This window comes from Mizuhopecten yessoensis, unplaced genomic scaffold, assembly GCF_002113885.1.
Source record: "Mizuhopecten yessoensis strain PY_sf001 unplaced genomic scaffold, ASM211388v2 scaffold11073, whole genome shotgun sequence".
Classification (NCBI taxonomy): Eukaryota; Metazoa; Mollusca; class Bivalvia; order Pectinida; family Pectinidae; genus Mizuhopecten; species Mizuhopecten yessoensis.
The window spans coordinates 107,075-118,970 of record NW_018408866.1 but is presented as its reverse complement, the minus strand read 5'-3'; the positions used below and the strand labels follow the sequence as shown (position 1 = coordinate 118,970).

At 35.1% G+C, this 11,896-nt stretch overlaps 2 protein-coding genes across 10 annotated transcripts in view; one reads left to right on the top strand and one right to left on the bottom strand.

Moving 5' to 3' along the window:
• LOC110465410 (cleavage stimulation factor subunit 2-like) overlaps nt 1–1,400 on the bottom strand; it is a 13,322-nt gene extending 11,922 nt beyond the window's left edge. For both annotated transcript variants that reach the window (XM_021521201.1, XM_021521202.1), the window contains exon 1: nt 1,322–1,400. In XM_021521201.1, the coding sequence (XP_021376876.1) occupies nt 1,322–1,388 (67 nt within the window). In that variant the 5' untranslated portion in view covers nt 1,389–1,400. The remainder of the gene's footprint in view (nt 1–1,321) is intronic.
• A 181-nt stretch (nt 1,401–1,581) lies between these two features.
• Nucleotides 1,582–11,390, top strand: LOC110465411 (mitochondrial pyruvate carrier 1-like). 8 transcript variants are annotated; one of them, XR_002464613.1, is made up of 7 exons: nt 1,582–1,728; nt 3,244–3,247; nt 3,787–3,802; nt 4,299–4,379; nt 5,083–5,215; nt 6,620–6,823; nt 7,616–11,390. XR_002464613.1 is itself a non-coding variant. In XM_021521203.1 (6 exons), exons 1-6 carry the CDS (start codon nt 1,694–1,696, stop codon nt 6,681–6,683), a joined length of 333 nt encoding a protein of 110 aa, XP_021376878.1. In that variant the 5' UTR covers nt 1,582–1,693; the 3' UTR covers nt 6,684–11,390. The 8 variants fall into 8 exon arrangements, 1 of the variants encoding a protein (XP_021376878.1); XR_002464612.1 differs by having other exon boundaries at nt 6,620–6,890; XR_002464611.1 differs by having other exon boundaries at nt 6,620–7,399.
• The last annotated feature ends 506 nt before the right edge of the window (nt 11,391–11,896 follow it).

Sequence of the window (11,896 nt, the reverse complement as noted above, 5' to 3'; positions counted from 1 at the left end):
CGGACGCCGCACCACGGCATAAGCTCACTTGGCACTTCGTGCCAGGTGAGCTAATAACTGCATCAGAAAGAAAATACACATTTTAAGATTATCTAATTTAGTGAATACAATGTTTGTTGATCATAACAGGAGATAACTTGCAAATGTGTGTATTACAAGATTGTACAGCATATCATCCTTAATACTCCAGGGGTTTACGCTCACTTTCTCTCTAGATCTCTAGATCTGCACCCCTGGAATATATATGTCAAAGCAAAATTGATTGCTCATCAGTGTCTGACACCTTGTGGAAGAAACAGGATGACAAGTTTAATCTGATGATCAAAAGAAGTTCACTGTCACCAAATGGTAAAAAATTCTGACTTTGAAGTGGCTCCTTTGTAATTTTCAAAAGGACAATATCACATGTAAATAGCCTAGCGATTGGTAAGTGTTTTTTTTAATTGAGACCAATTAAATGGCTAGCCACAACATGCCTTCAATTTTGCTTTGACATATTCCAGGGGTGCATGCAGATCTAGAGAGCGAAGGTGAGTGAATTTGAACCTGTGGAGAGTTGAGGATGACAGCACATCTGTGCATGTCACCACCTACTCAAAATTACCGGTAAGTGGAATATTGTATAAATATATATGTGGATTCAGTGTAGTTCATGTGTCACATGTCTAATCGCTATTCAGTAGAGATGGAAAACAAGATATTTGCATTGTTCGGCGCCATTATGAGACGTAATGTAGGTGCATAATTTAGCTATCACAGTGCGGTTAGCTTTGCATCTAAAACCAAACTTTCATTTTGTAGAAACTGTATTGTTGACCAATCCTTCATGAGGCAAAAGACACAATGCAATGCAATAATCATATCTCGGAGTAGGAGATCATTGAGAGTGTCTTTTTTTACCGAAAGTCTTTCTAATCCCTTCAACATCTTATTACTCTAAACACCTTAGTTTAGGTCCAAATATAGCTGTAACAAATTCTCAGGTCCCTGTGGTTAAAACTCGGTGTACATCTGCGTGCTGTGGGATAATTATTGAGTGCACTAGTGCAAAATGTAAGGATGTTGAGCATGAACAGAGTATTCTGAATGACAACTCATAACATATACTTATAATTTAATAGATTCAAGTATGCATCAACACAAGTGCTCGGGTTCTGTGTGCATGATCCGTTCCTTTCATAAAAATGTTTCGTGTCCAGCAGCTTTGCTGCATTTTCTTGTTTTTTAAGTTAAGACTGTGTATTGCCAGTCGCAATTATAACAAAAGTAAACATTATTACGCATTAAACTGAAATGTGAAAGGAATATCAATGTATGTTACCAAATACTGATCGACAAGCTCTTTCTGCTGCAGTTAGCGGCGGATTGGGCATGAGTTGAGTCGCCATCTTGGTTCGTTTTTATATTCTTCAATCGGTGGTCATCACATTAGATAAAGCAAGTTTAATGTATCATACGGTAGTTTACTGTTTACATTACAATGTAAAAAATATATTTTGAAATAAACTTATTTATTTAAAGAAGAAGTATTTGTAAATAAACATTCTCTGGGATTAGAGACTATATAATCTGTATCTCGATTGCGCTTGCAGAGGTCATTCGGCTAAGTGATTCTAGCACCTGCAAGCATACCACGTTATCGGTAACAGTCCCAAGCTTGCGATCTCTCAACGACATCTATAAAACTGTCAAAATGGCTGGGATGACATGGGGTAAATATTTGGCAAGGTAAGTTTGATTTCCATTCTACAGTGTTTACGCTAATGTGGTGTCCTTTGTCATGTATAAGATCCATGTCACCGCTGTAAAACGAAAGTAGGTTACATGTACTGTAGTGCCTATAGTGTAAATGCCTTTTGCATATTTTTGAAAAATGTCTTATCCTTTTCAACTATATAATACAAATATTGTCATAACTTCCACTATTCATAGAAAGTGTTACAGTCCAGAGTCTTGACCGATACTCTACATCCCTGACAGTTTTGGCGAACTATTAGAAAACTTGACAACACATCAATAACCTTGACGATCCAAAGAGAATAAGTCACAACTTTCTCTTGTTCGCTTGCAACAATTTTTTGTGTGTTTGCTATTTATTTTAGAAGATATCTGTCAAGATGAATATTAGTTTGGAGGAAATTTTATTACCTTTCGTCCTTTTCATCTTTAAAATTAGGCCTATAAGATAAAACAAAAATGTGATCACAAAACTCACCAAAATTACAAAATTTGCACACATCAAACACACAACTTGGTGATTTACAAGTAATTATCAATTGATTGGCCCATTGTGCAATAAAATGCACACATATGAGCAATATAAGAAGAACGGATGATCGATGTTTGGGAATGAAAAAAATCTGGAAGGCTCGAGTCAAATATGGTACATTGTATACTATATATATACATGGTTAATATTTTGTCCAGTATATTTGTACTTTCTCTATTTCTTCAAATGTTGGTATGGTCCTACAACACATATTGTTATTGATGACAAACAAAATAAAGTCTGGAAGGAGCATAACAATATTTGCTAAAGTATTCATTATTTACATAAATTTACATTTTGACAGAGTATAGCAGGGACGTATATACTGTCCCTGAGTATAGTTATGCTTTATTTAGTTATTTCGAACAGTTCTTTGAACAGCAAATTAATTCTTGACAACAATGAAATTGATAAGGTCACAATAGATATTGACGAGGTTACAAAAGCAAATGTTGTTGTTATAGTCTCACAATAACATTTGCCTTCTCAATGCGTTGCAATGGAAGTAAAAGTAAAAGCAGAGCATACTGTTGTGTCTGATTCTGTCAGAATGTCTCGAGTCTGGTGTTGGAGCCAGGGGAAACTCTGATTAAATGTAATATTGACTGTTGGAATCACAGTTCACTGCAACCAAGGCTGATATCCAGAAAGGTCAGGGAATTAGGACATTGTATATTTGTGATTGATTGTATAGATAGCCTATACTAACTAATACATCATAACTTTAATCTTAAAATGGCAAAATAACCTTTTATGTCTCTTAATATTCCGCCACATACATTCTCATTCTGTATATAATTTTCGCTTTCATCTTATTCCAGAAAATAGAGAAATGTTCAGTTACTACTTCACATAAACTGTCAGAAAGCACAGACTACATTGCAGTTTAACAATATATTTTATTCATGACTCAATCATTTAATTGTATTTGATTTCATATCCTGTTTTGGTACCTGTCACGAACCAACAAACAGCACAGTAAGTATTGCTAGCTACTTAGGTTAAACTGCACAGTATATTCACAGGGCGTTTTTAGGGACATTTTGTTGATTTTCTTTTCACAATTTTCCCATATCAATAAGAAAATAAGCTTGTGTTTAGATGACACTAAAATGTTTAAAATGAAATGAAAATTCATTTATTAGAATGTATTAGTCTTTAAGACTTCACATGGTTTAAAGAAAATAATTGCACTGTTATATATATATACCATAAATGGTTTGTTAAATACTGTTTTGATTTAAATGAAGAAAAACGAAAAGTCATTGTATGCTAACGGTAACCAGATAATACAATTTATGCTTTCTCTTTCAACATTAATACAGTTAAAAAAAATGAGTTAATGCTTTCTCTATCAACATTTATACAGGTAATGCTTTCTCTATCAACATTAATACAATTAATGCTTTCTCTATCAACATTTATACAGTCAATGCTTTTTCTATCGGCAACATACAGTTAATGCTAAAATTGCTTCTTGTTGAATTATCTTTTTTTTGTTTGTTTTTTGTTTGTAGCATTTCTGGGGGCCTGGTAAGTATAGATCTGTGGATGTATTTCATTATTATAATTCAAGTTCTTTTTGTCAAACAGGGAAAAAATGATTTTCTGTAAACGTACAATTTAATTAAGTAAGGAAGGTGGATGGAAAACAAACAACGTTTATATATTTGATATTTAATGGAGAAGGGGAACATTATAATTTTGTTAGTGGCCAGTAGGTGAGAGAGACAGGAGACAAACAACATTTTTTGATAAATAAGGCAAAGGGAAACAGAAATATCAGAGTGCCCCAGTGAAAATGTGGTATTATTAAGTAAAGCTGTGGTGTTATTAAGTAAAGCTGTGGTGTTATTAAGGAAAGCTGTGGTGTTATTAAGGAAAGCTGTGGTATTATTAAGTAAAGCTGTGGTATTATTAAGTAAAGCTGTGGTATTAATAAGTAAAGCTGTGGTATTAATAAGTAAAGCTGTGGTGTTATTAAGGAAAGCTGTGGTGTTATTAAGTAAAGCTGTGGTGTTGTTTCTAGTTGCCAACTGGGGCCTGCCGATAGCTGCGATGATGGACCTGAAGAAAGACCCAACCATGATCAGTGGTAAAATGACCACAGGTAAGTTCTGTGATAAAAGGAACGTTATACTGATACCTATATAAATATATAGCTAGCAGATATTGTGTCTTGGTAGCTTCCACTGTCCACTAATCCATCACCATCCAACACTACTGGTACATGTTAGATACTTGACACTGACAGGAACATTTATATATTGACATACATGATAACTGCCTTGGTATTGGAAATTTCTTAATAATAATATACAACATTTGATATAGCGCCCTATCTAGTTAACATAAGCCACTCTAAAGCGCTTTAAAGTACATAAATATACAATTTTATACAGTCAATACAATTAGCATATATATTAATCAATACAATATTGAGGAATTCGCAGGAGCTGCCTTATCAGGTGCTAACTACTAGTCCTATGCCACCTGGCTAATATCTCCCTATGTGTGTGTGCTGGAGATGTATTGTGTTCCGTTTGTAGTGGGACCGTGCTTCCAACGGTATCATTTACTGTGTCACCTCACTTGAATACTACAGCACAGATACCGCAACACCCACCCCAGACCATTTTATACTCCACCTGGGTTGTTGGAGTTGTGTGGGCAGGAGTAAAACACTTTTTTCTAATATTCCATGCGTACGTCGACTTCGGGGATCGAACCCCGGCCGCCTGCTTTGAAGGCCGGAGTGTTAACCACTCGACCAATCTGCCAATATTCTTACCAGATTTTTCTTTCATTTTCAGCCCTTTGTATATATTCCATGTTGTTTATGCGATTTGCATGGAAAGTACAGCCGAGGAACATGCTCCTGTTTGCCTGCCATGCGACTAATGAAACAACACAGCTAGTACAGCTAATGAGATTTACACATCATTTGTAAGTGTTGCATGTAGAATCATAAGTTTTAGATCTATATCTGTTGTGTGAAAATCTCGATGGAGATGCTAATGAAATCACATGTGTTGATCATGCCCCCCTAATAGTGTTCTTTTTCATAGGGTTTTTCATAACATCCATGATTTTTATTCTCTGGCTGTGAATTTGAAGGACATCCATTCATGATAGGAAATTCATGGGATTGAAAACTCCTGAAATAAAACTGGTTTCATGGCCATGAATAATACCATGAATTGTTTTCATGGTGACAAATTCATTCGATTTGTACAAAATATATTACAATGCAAGGTTCTTAATAATATTCCTTTTCATGCGTTTTTCCATGACAGTTTCATATATAATTATCATAGGCTGTAGTTCATGGGCAGTTAATGGGTTGTCATACTGTAGTGGGATATATCAATCATCTGCTCCGGTGTGCGATATGTTCACACAAAAAATCTATTTGGTACAATACATATATGTAGGTTGCTTGATATTTCAGACTGAAAAAATATTGAAGTTTCGTATGAAGTAAGATACATTATAAATATTTCATTCCAGGTCTGTTTGTTTTGCATGATGATCAATTGTACAATGCGTTTTGCGATGGGCCTGACTTTCAGGTGACAGAACACAGAGTAACATTTTGTTGAGTGACGGGAAGTTTGTCTGGCTTGTGCCTGATGGTCATGCGATGTTCCCAATTGACTCCTGGGCACAGAGATTTGATCAGTTGTTATGAAAACACAACTGGATGTTAAATATTCGTTACCTTAAAGTCGATTATTTTACTTGCACAAGCTTGTACATTGTTAACACTGTGCACACATCCTGACGGTGTGTTCACCACACATTGCGTGACATTGTTTGATCCAACCACTGTATACTACAACAAATATTGAATATGACTTATAGCAACATGGCAACTTAATTGACTGATCAGTTACCCAAAAATGTAAAGGTCAGCTGAAGCAAGAGATTAGCTGCCATATGGCTCACTGCCATACACAACATTTTTAAGGAATTAAACATGTCACATGCCTTAAATAACCAGGCAAAGTATTGCAAGGCAATTCATAGTCTCCTGGTAAAGCTTTCTGTATTTAACGAATAATACATTAATGTCTGGATGTACATATCAAGATCCCAAGATGTCCTTGTACACCAAATCTTGTTACTCCAGGTGAAAAAGTAAAGAAGATATGCCCAGATAAACATTTTCAAAAGTAAAGGTCAAAGGTCAAGTCATATAGGTCACACTGACCTTCAGACAAACTTCCGGGGCAGAAAGAAGGACAGACAGCGTGCAAACCTATAGTCCCCTCTGGGAACCGATGGGGGACTAATGAAGCCGTTTCATTACATTGTGCTTTTATGCTTCTCTCCTTGCTATATTTACAGTTATCTAAAGTCTCCAGAGGCTCCAGAAGAGTACCAAACATCAGTACACAAGCCAACAGAATAGATGTGATATTGTCTTGCTGGCATGTTTGTATATTTATTACAACAGAATAGATGTGATATTGTCTTGGAATAAATGCTGAATTTGTCTGCCCAGCATGTTTGTGTAGATATTGATTAATTCTCACAGACATGTATGTGTAGGTGTCGATTAATTCTCACAGACATGTATGTGTAGTGTCGATTAATTCTCACAGACATATATGTGAAGGTATCGATTAATTCTCACAGACATGTATGTGTAGGTGTCGATTTATTCTCACAGACTTGTATGTGTAGGTGTCGAATTATTCTCACAGACATGTATGTGTAGGTGTCGATTAATTCTCAGACATATACATGTGTAGGTGTCAATTAATTCTCACAGACATGTATGTGTAGGTGTCGATTTATTCTCACAGACTTGTATGTGTAGGTGTCGAATTATTCTCACAGACATGTATGTGTAGGTGTCGATTTATTCTCACAGACATGTTTGTGTAGGTGTCGATTAATTCTCACTGACATGTATGTGTAGATGTCAATTTATTCTCACAGACATGTATGTGTAGGTGTCGATTTATTCTCACAGACTTGTATGTGTAGGTGTCGAATTATTCTCACAGACATGTATGTGTAGGTGTCGATTAATTCTCACAGACATGTATGTGTAGTGTCGATTAATTCTCACAGACATATATGTGAAGGTGTCGATTAATTCTCACAGACATGTATGTGTAGGTGTCGATTAATTCTCAGACATATACATGTGTAGGTGTCAATTAATTCTCACAGACATGTATGTGTAGGTGTCGATTAATTCTCACAGACTTGTATGTGTAGGTTTCTTTATATTCTCACCAACATGTTTGTGTAGGTATTGATTAATTCTCACCAACATGTATGTGTAGGTGCCGATATATATTCTCACAAATTCTCACAGACGTATATGTGTAGGTGTCGATTAATTCTCACAGACATGTATGTGTAGGTGTCGATTAATTCTCAGACATATACATGTGTAGGTGTCAATTAATTCTCACAGACATGTATGTGTAGGTGTCGATTAATTCTCACAGACATATATGTGTAGGTGTCGATTATTTATCACAGACATATATGTGTAGCTGTCGATTTATTGTCACAGACATGTATGTGTAAGTGTCTTTATATTCTCAACAACATGTTTGAGTAGGTGTCGATTAATTCTCACTAACATTTATGTGTAGGTGTCGATTTATTCTCACAGACATGTATGTGTAGGTGTCGATTTATTCTCACAGACATGTTTGTGTAGGTGTCGATTAATTCTCACTGACATGTTTGTGTAGGTGTCGATTTATTCTCACAGACATGTATGTGTAGGTGTCTTTATATTCTCACAGACATGTATGTGTAGGTGTCGATTAATTATCACCGACATGTATGTGTAGGTGTCTTTATATTATCACCAACATGTATGTGTAGGTGTCGATTTATTCTCACAGACATGTATGTGTAGGTGTCGATTTATTCTCACAAACTTGTATGTAAATAGGTGTCAATTTATTCTCACGGACATGTATGTCTAGCTAGGTGTCAATTTATTCTCACTGAATATGTTTCTCTAGCTAGGTGTCAATTTATTTTCACGGAATATGTTTGTGTAGGTGCTGATTTTGTGTACCAACATGTTTGTTTAACTGTTGAAATAGAAGAAGTGCTTGCATCGTCTCAACAACACATTTGTTTTATCACGTTTGAATTAAGTGCTCCTGAAAAGTGGTTTTAGGCAGCAATGGTTGATGCAAGTATACATACATGTACAGTGAATACTAGCTAGTAAGAATTTGAAGATCAATTCATTATCTCTATGTGGCATGTGACATATTTCTTAAAATAACGGGCCTATAGCAATTACTTAATCAAAGCAACACATTTTAAAATGAGTTCTGAATGTAAAACCCAATGTTAGTTTATGCCACTGTGATGCCTTATATTGTACATTATCCTAGTTACAGTGACTGTGTTCTTTACATAATGATGTTCTCTATGAAAACATGTCTCAAATTGCATTTAAAAGATTTTAATAATCAGGAAAAAAACTTCCAATAGGGCATATATATGTGCATTTTAAACTAATTTTACTGCCATTTCTTTAATTAACGGTCAGATTTTAATAGTAACATGCCTTTTTCATATGATCTTTCGAAAGGGCATCAAGTGATCTTTGAATGTGTTGCAACCTTGACCCAAGGTCATATCTCTGTGGTCAATGTCACAGAGTTTGGACATCTTTAACTGGCTTCAAAGCTATAATTCTGTACTTGTACTCTTTTGTACAGATGAAGAGTTGGTGAGGCATATGCATTGTGCCTATCTGTGGGATTGAGATACCCGACATGTTTGACAGCTCACATTTCTCTATCTTACACATAGGTAGTGGCAAAACAATACTGTTACTTATTTATATTGTAAGTTCTCTACTCAGTTTATGTATTTAAAATGGGTATGATGAGATTACTGATGTTTTATGCATTTTAGAATGTTAAGTACTTTTACATAATGAACACATTGCTGATGAATGAGAGTTTATGTGAATGTAGGTAAGAGGGTGAGAGGCATTTTATATTTAGTATTGTTTTGGTACAGGACAGGGCATTTAATCGCCATTTATAATATCTATTGGAAAGATATAATACAACATAATCATCCATTGAAATATTGTATTAGTGAACGTTAATAAAGTCTTAATTAAGTCTGAAATTTTGTTCAGCTATCTTCTGCTTATATGTATGCAAACATTGATTAAAGGTTCTATGTAATTATGAAGGGAGGCACTATTAGTTTTCAGATGTAAAATACATTTTGCTATAAATTAGAATAATGCACTGTTTATTCATAACAAAATTGATGTGTGAAAGATGAGAGAGTCGGGACATTTAGATCAGGTGTGTTTGCCGTCATACATGTACATACAAGTGTAATTTGTTTTGTGATGGTGCACTGAGTAGTACCGAGTATCATTAGAATTTTGATCCGAGTGTAATTTTCACAAACATGGAACTGAGTTTTATATGAAATCAATTGTTAGCTGTAATATGTGAGCAATCAATGTCATATACTGCTGTAAAAATGAAGTCTGTTCAGTAGAACTTACTGTCTATAGCTAGTTATAAAAATACCCAAGGATGTTCATGTAGACTTACTGTCTAGTTATAAAAATATCCAAGGATGTAGCATAAACCCCGTAAAAAGATTTGACTCAGTGTAATAGATCCCATTACCCATTTCACTTGGATGAGTCCATTGATTATTTAGAGAACATTCCACTTACCCACCTGCTGTGTTAGCTATGGTAATACATCCCTCACATGTGTGTACTAGATGTAGAGTTGGTACATGTAGTCTGGAAAAACTACCTTGAACTCCTTCCTGTGTGATGATGAATTATATCATTGGATGAGGACATTGTTTATAGTGCTACTGTATATATACACTGTAAATCACCTTAAATGAAGAAAACTAGGCTGTGTTGGGGGTGGTTGGGGGTGTGGCCCATGTTGGAGGTTCTTTAAGTGTTTGAGGTTGATTGAGGGTGTCACAGAGAACAGTTATATTGTTGTAGTTGTTGATACATTAGGTTCAGTAAATGTTAACATGCTCCATTAAGTTAGCTTCTCCCCATCAGCTTCACTTTGGTTGTGCCCTATGAGTTACTTACCGGTAGGTCTAGCATGCTGTGTGGTAGCTTATAGGATTTTAAATGATAATTTCGTAAAATTTAAGCAATATGGTGTAAATTATTTGTAACACATTGTCAAATATTGGAGAAAAAGGGAGAATGGTTATGCAATGAATGTCTACTTAAAACCATCTAAAAAAAGTGAAAAAAATCTGATCCTTACTTAATGTTAGCCTGCAAGGCATGTTAAACAACCTGAAAGTAAATCTTTTGGTGTTTAAAAATCATATTGTCAATACCAAAGCTGCTTGAGGCAATCTACATTTGTATATTGGTTTTGTTAATCGGCAGAGGTATGGATAATCATAACATGGTAATTTGGATAGACGATTTTTGGAAACAAGGATATAAACATTTTCCGATGGGCATGGGCGATAATTACACGTACAGCAGTTTGACGAGGACGATTGTTTACATGTATAATTATTGCTGAACATTGATTGTTCTCAGGTGAAGGTTAAATACTTGGGTAGCCTAAACTAAGTTATACACTAGTGAAGGGAGAGGAGGGCGATTGTTATAGGGACTCTTCACAAATACAATTACATGTAAAACTTGGTGATAAACTAAACAATTTTGGCCTCTGAAGTAGATAGTCTAAGCAATTTTTGTAATTTGTATTCAATAGATCCGACACAGTATCATACCTGTTAAGTAATAGCAAAAAGGTAGTGTATGCTTTGCAAATGTTTTATTTATCATATATTAACATTTTTACGAAATTGTTATTTTTCTATTTAAACTTTGATTTCAAGTTTGATGAAGATTGTTGACATGCAAATGTAAATGTTGCATAGAAATAAAGATAAACTGAAACTTGAACATTGACATAAATTAGTTGTACACAAGGTGGCAACTGAAACGAGCGATGTATTTTTTTTCTCCTTTACACTTACAAAAGAAAAATTCAGATGAGTATCTTAATAGCTCATCTATATCCTTAATTATTATGTACTGTATAATCTGAGAGGGAAGTATCTCTTTTTGAATAAAAAGTGTCAACTTGTTTTTCTCGTGTTTATCTTTTTGTTTGAATATTAGAATTTGTCAAGCCTTGTTGATCCACTATTCAGCCTTGTTGATCCACTATTCAGCCTTGTTAATCCATCCATTACTTATCCCGCTGATCCACTATTCAGCCTTGTTAATCCATCCATTACTTATCTCGCTGATCCACTTTTCAGCCTTGTTAATCCATCCATTACTTATCTCGCTGATCCACTTTTCAGCCTTGTTAATCCATCCATTACTAATCCTGCTGATCCGCTATTCAGCCTTGTTAATCCATCCATTACTTATCTCGCTGATCCACTTTTCAGCCTTGTTAATCCATCCATTACTAATCCTGCTGATCCGCTATTCAGCCTTTATAATCCATCCATTACTTATCCCGCTGATCCACTATTCAGCCTTGTTAATCCATCCATTACTAATCCTGCTGATCCGCTATTCAGCCTTGTTAATCCATCCATTACTTATCCCGCTGATCCACTATTCAGTCTTGTTAATCCATC

What these genes read in the sequence shown, in the direction of transcription:
- LOC110465411 (XM_021521203.1), top strand. Translation starts at nt 1,694, where the DNA reads ATGGCTGGGATGACATGGGGTAAATATTTGGCAAG. An exon ending in CAGTGGTAAAATGACCACAG is followed by an intron (nt 4,380 to 5,082) that starts GTAAGTTCTGTG and finishes TTTCATTTTCAG; the next exon opens with CCCTTTGTATATATTCCATG. An exon ending in ATGAGATTTACACATCATTT is followed by an intron (nt 5,216 to 6,619) that starts GTAAGTGTTGCA and finishes CTATATTTACAG; the next exon opens with TTATCTAAAGTCTCCAGAGG.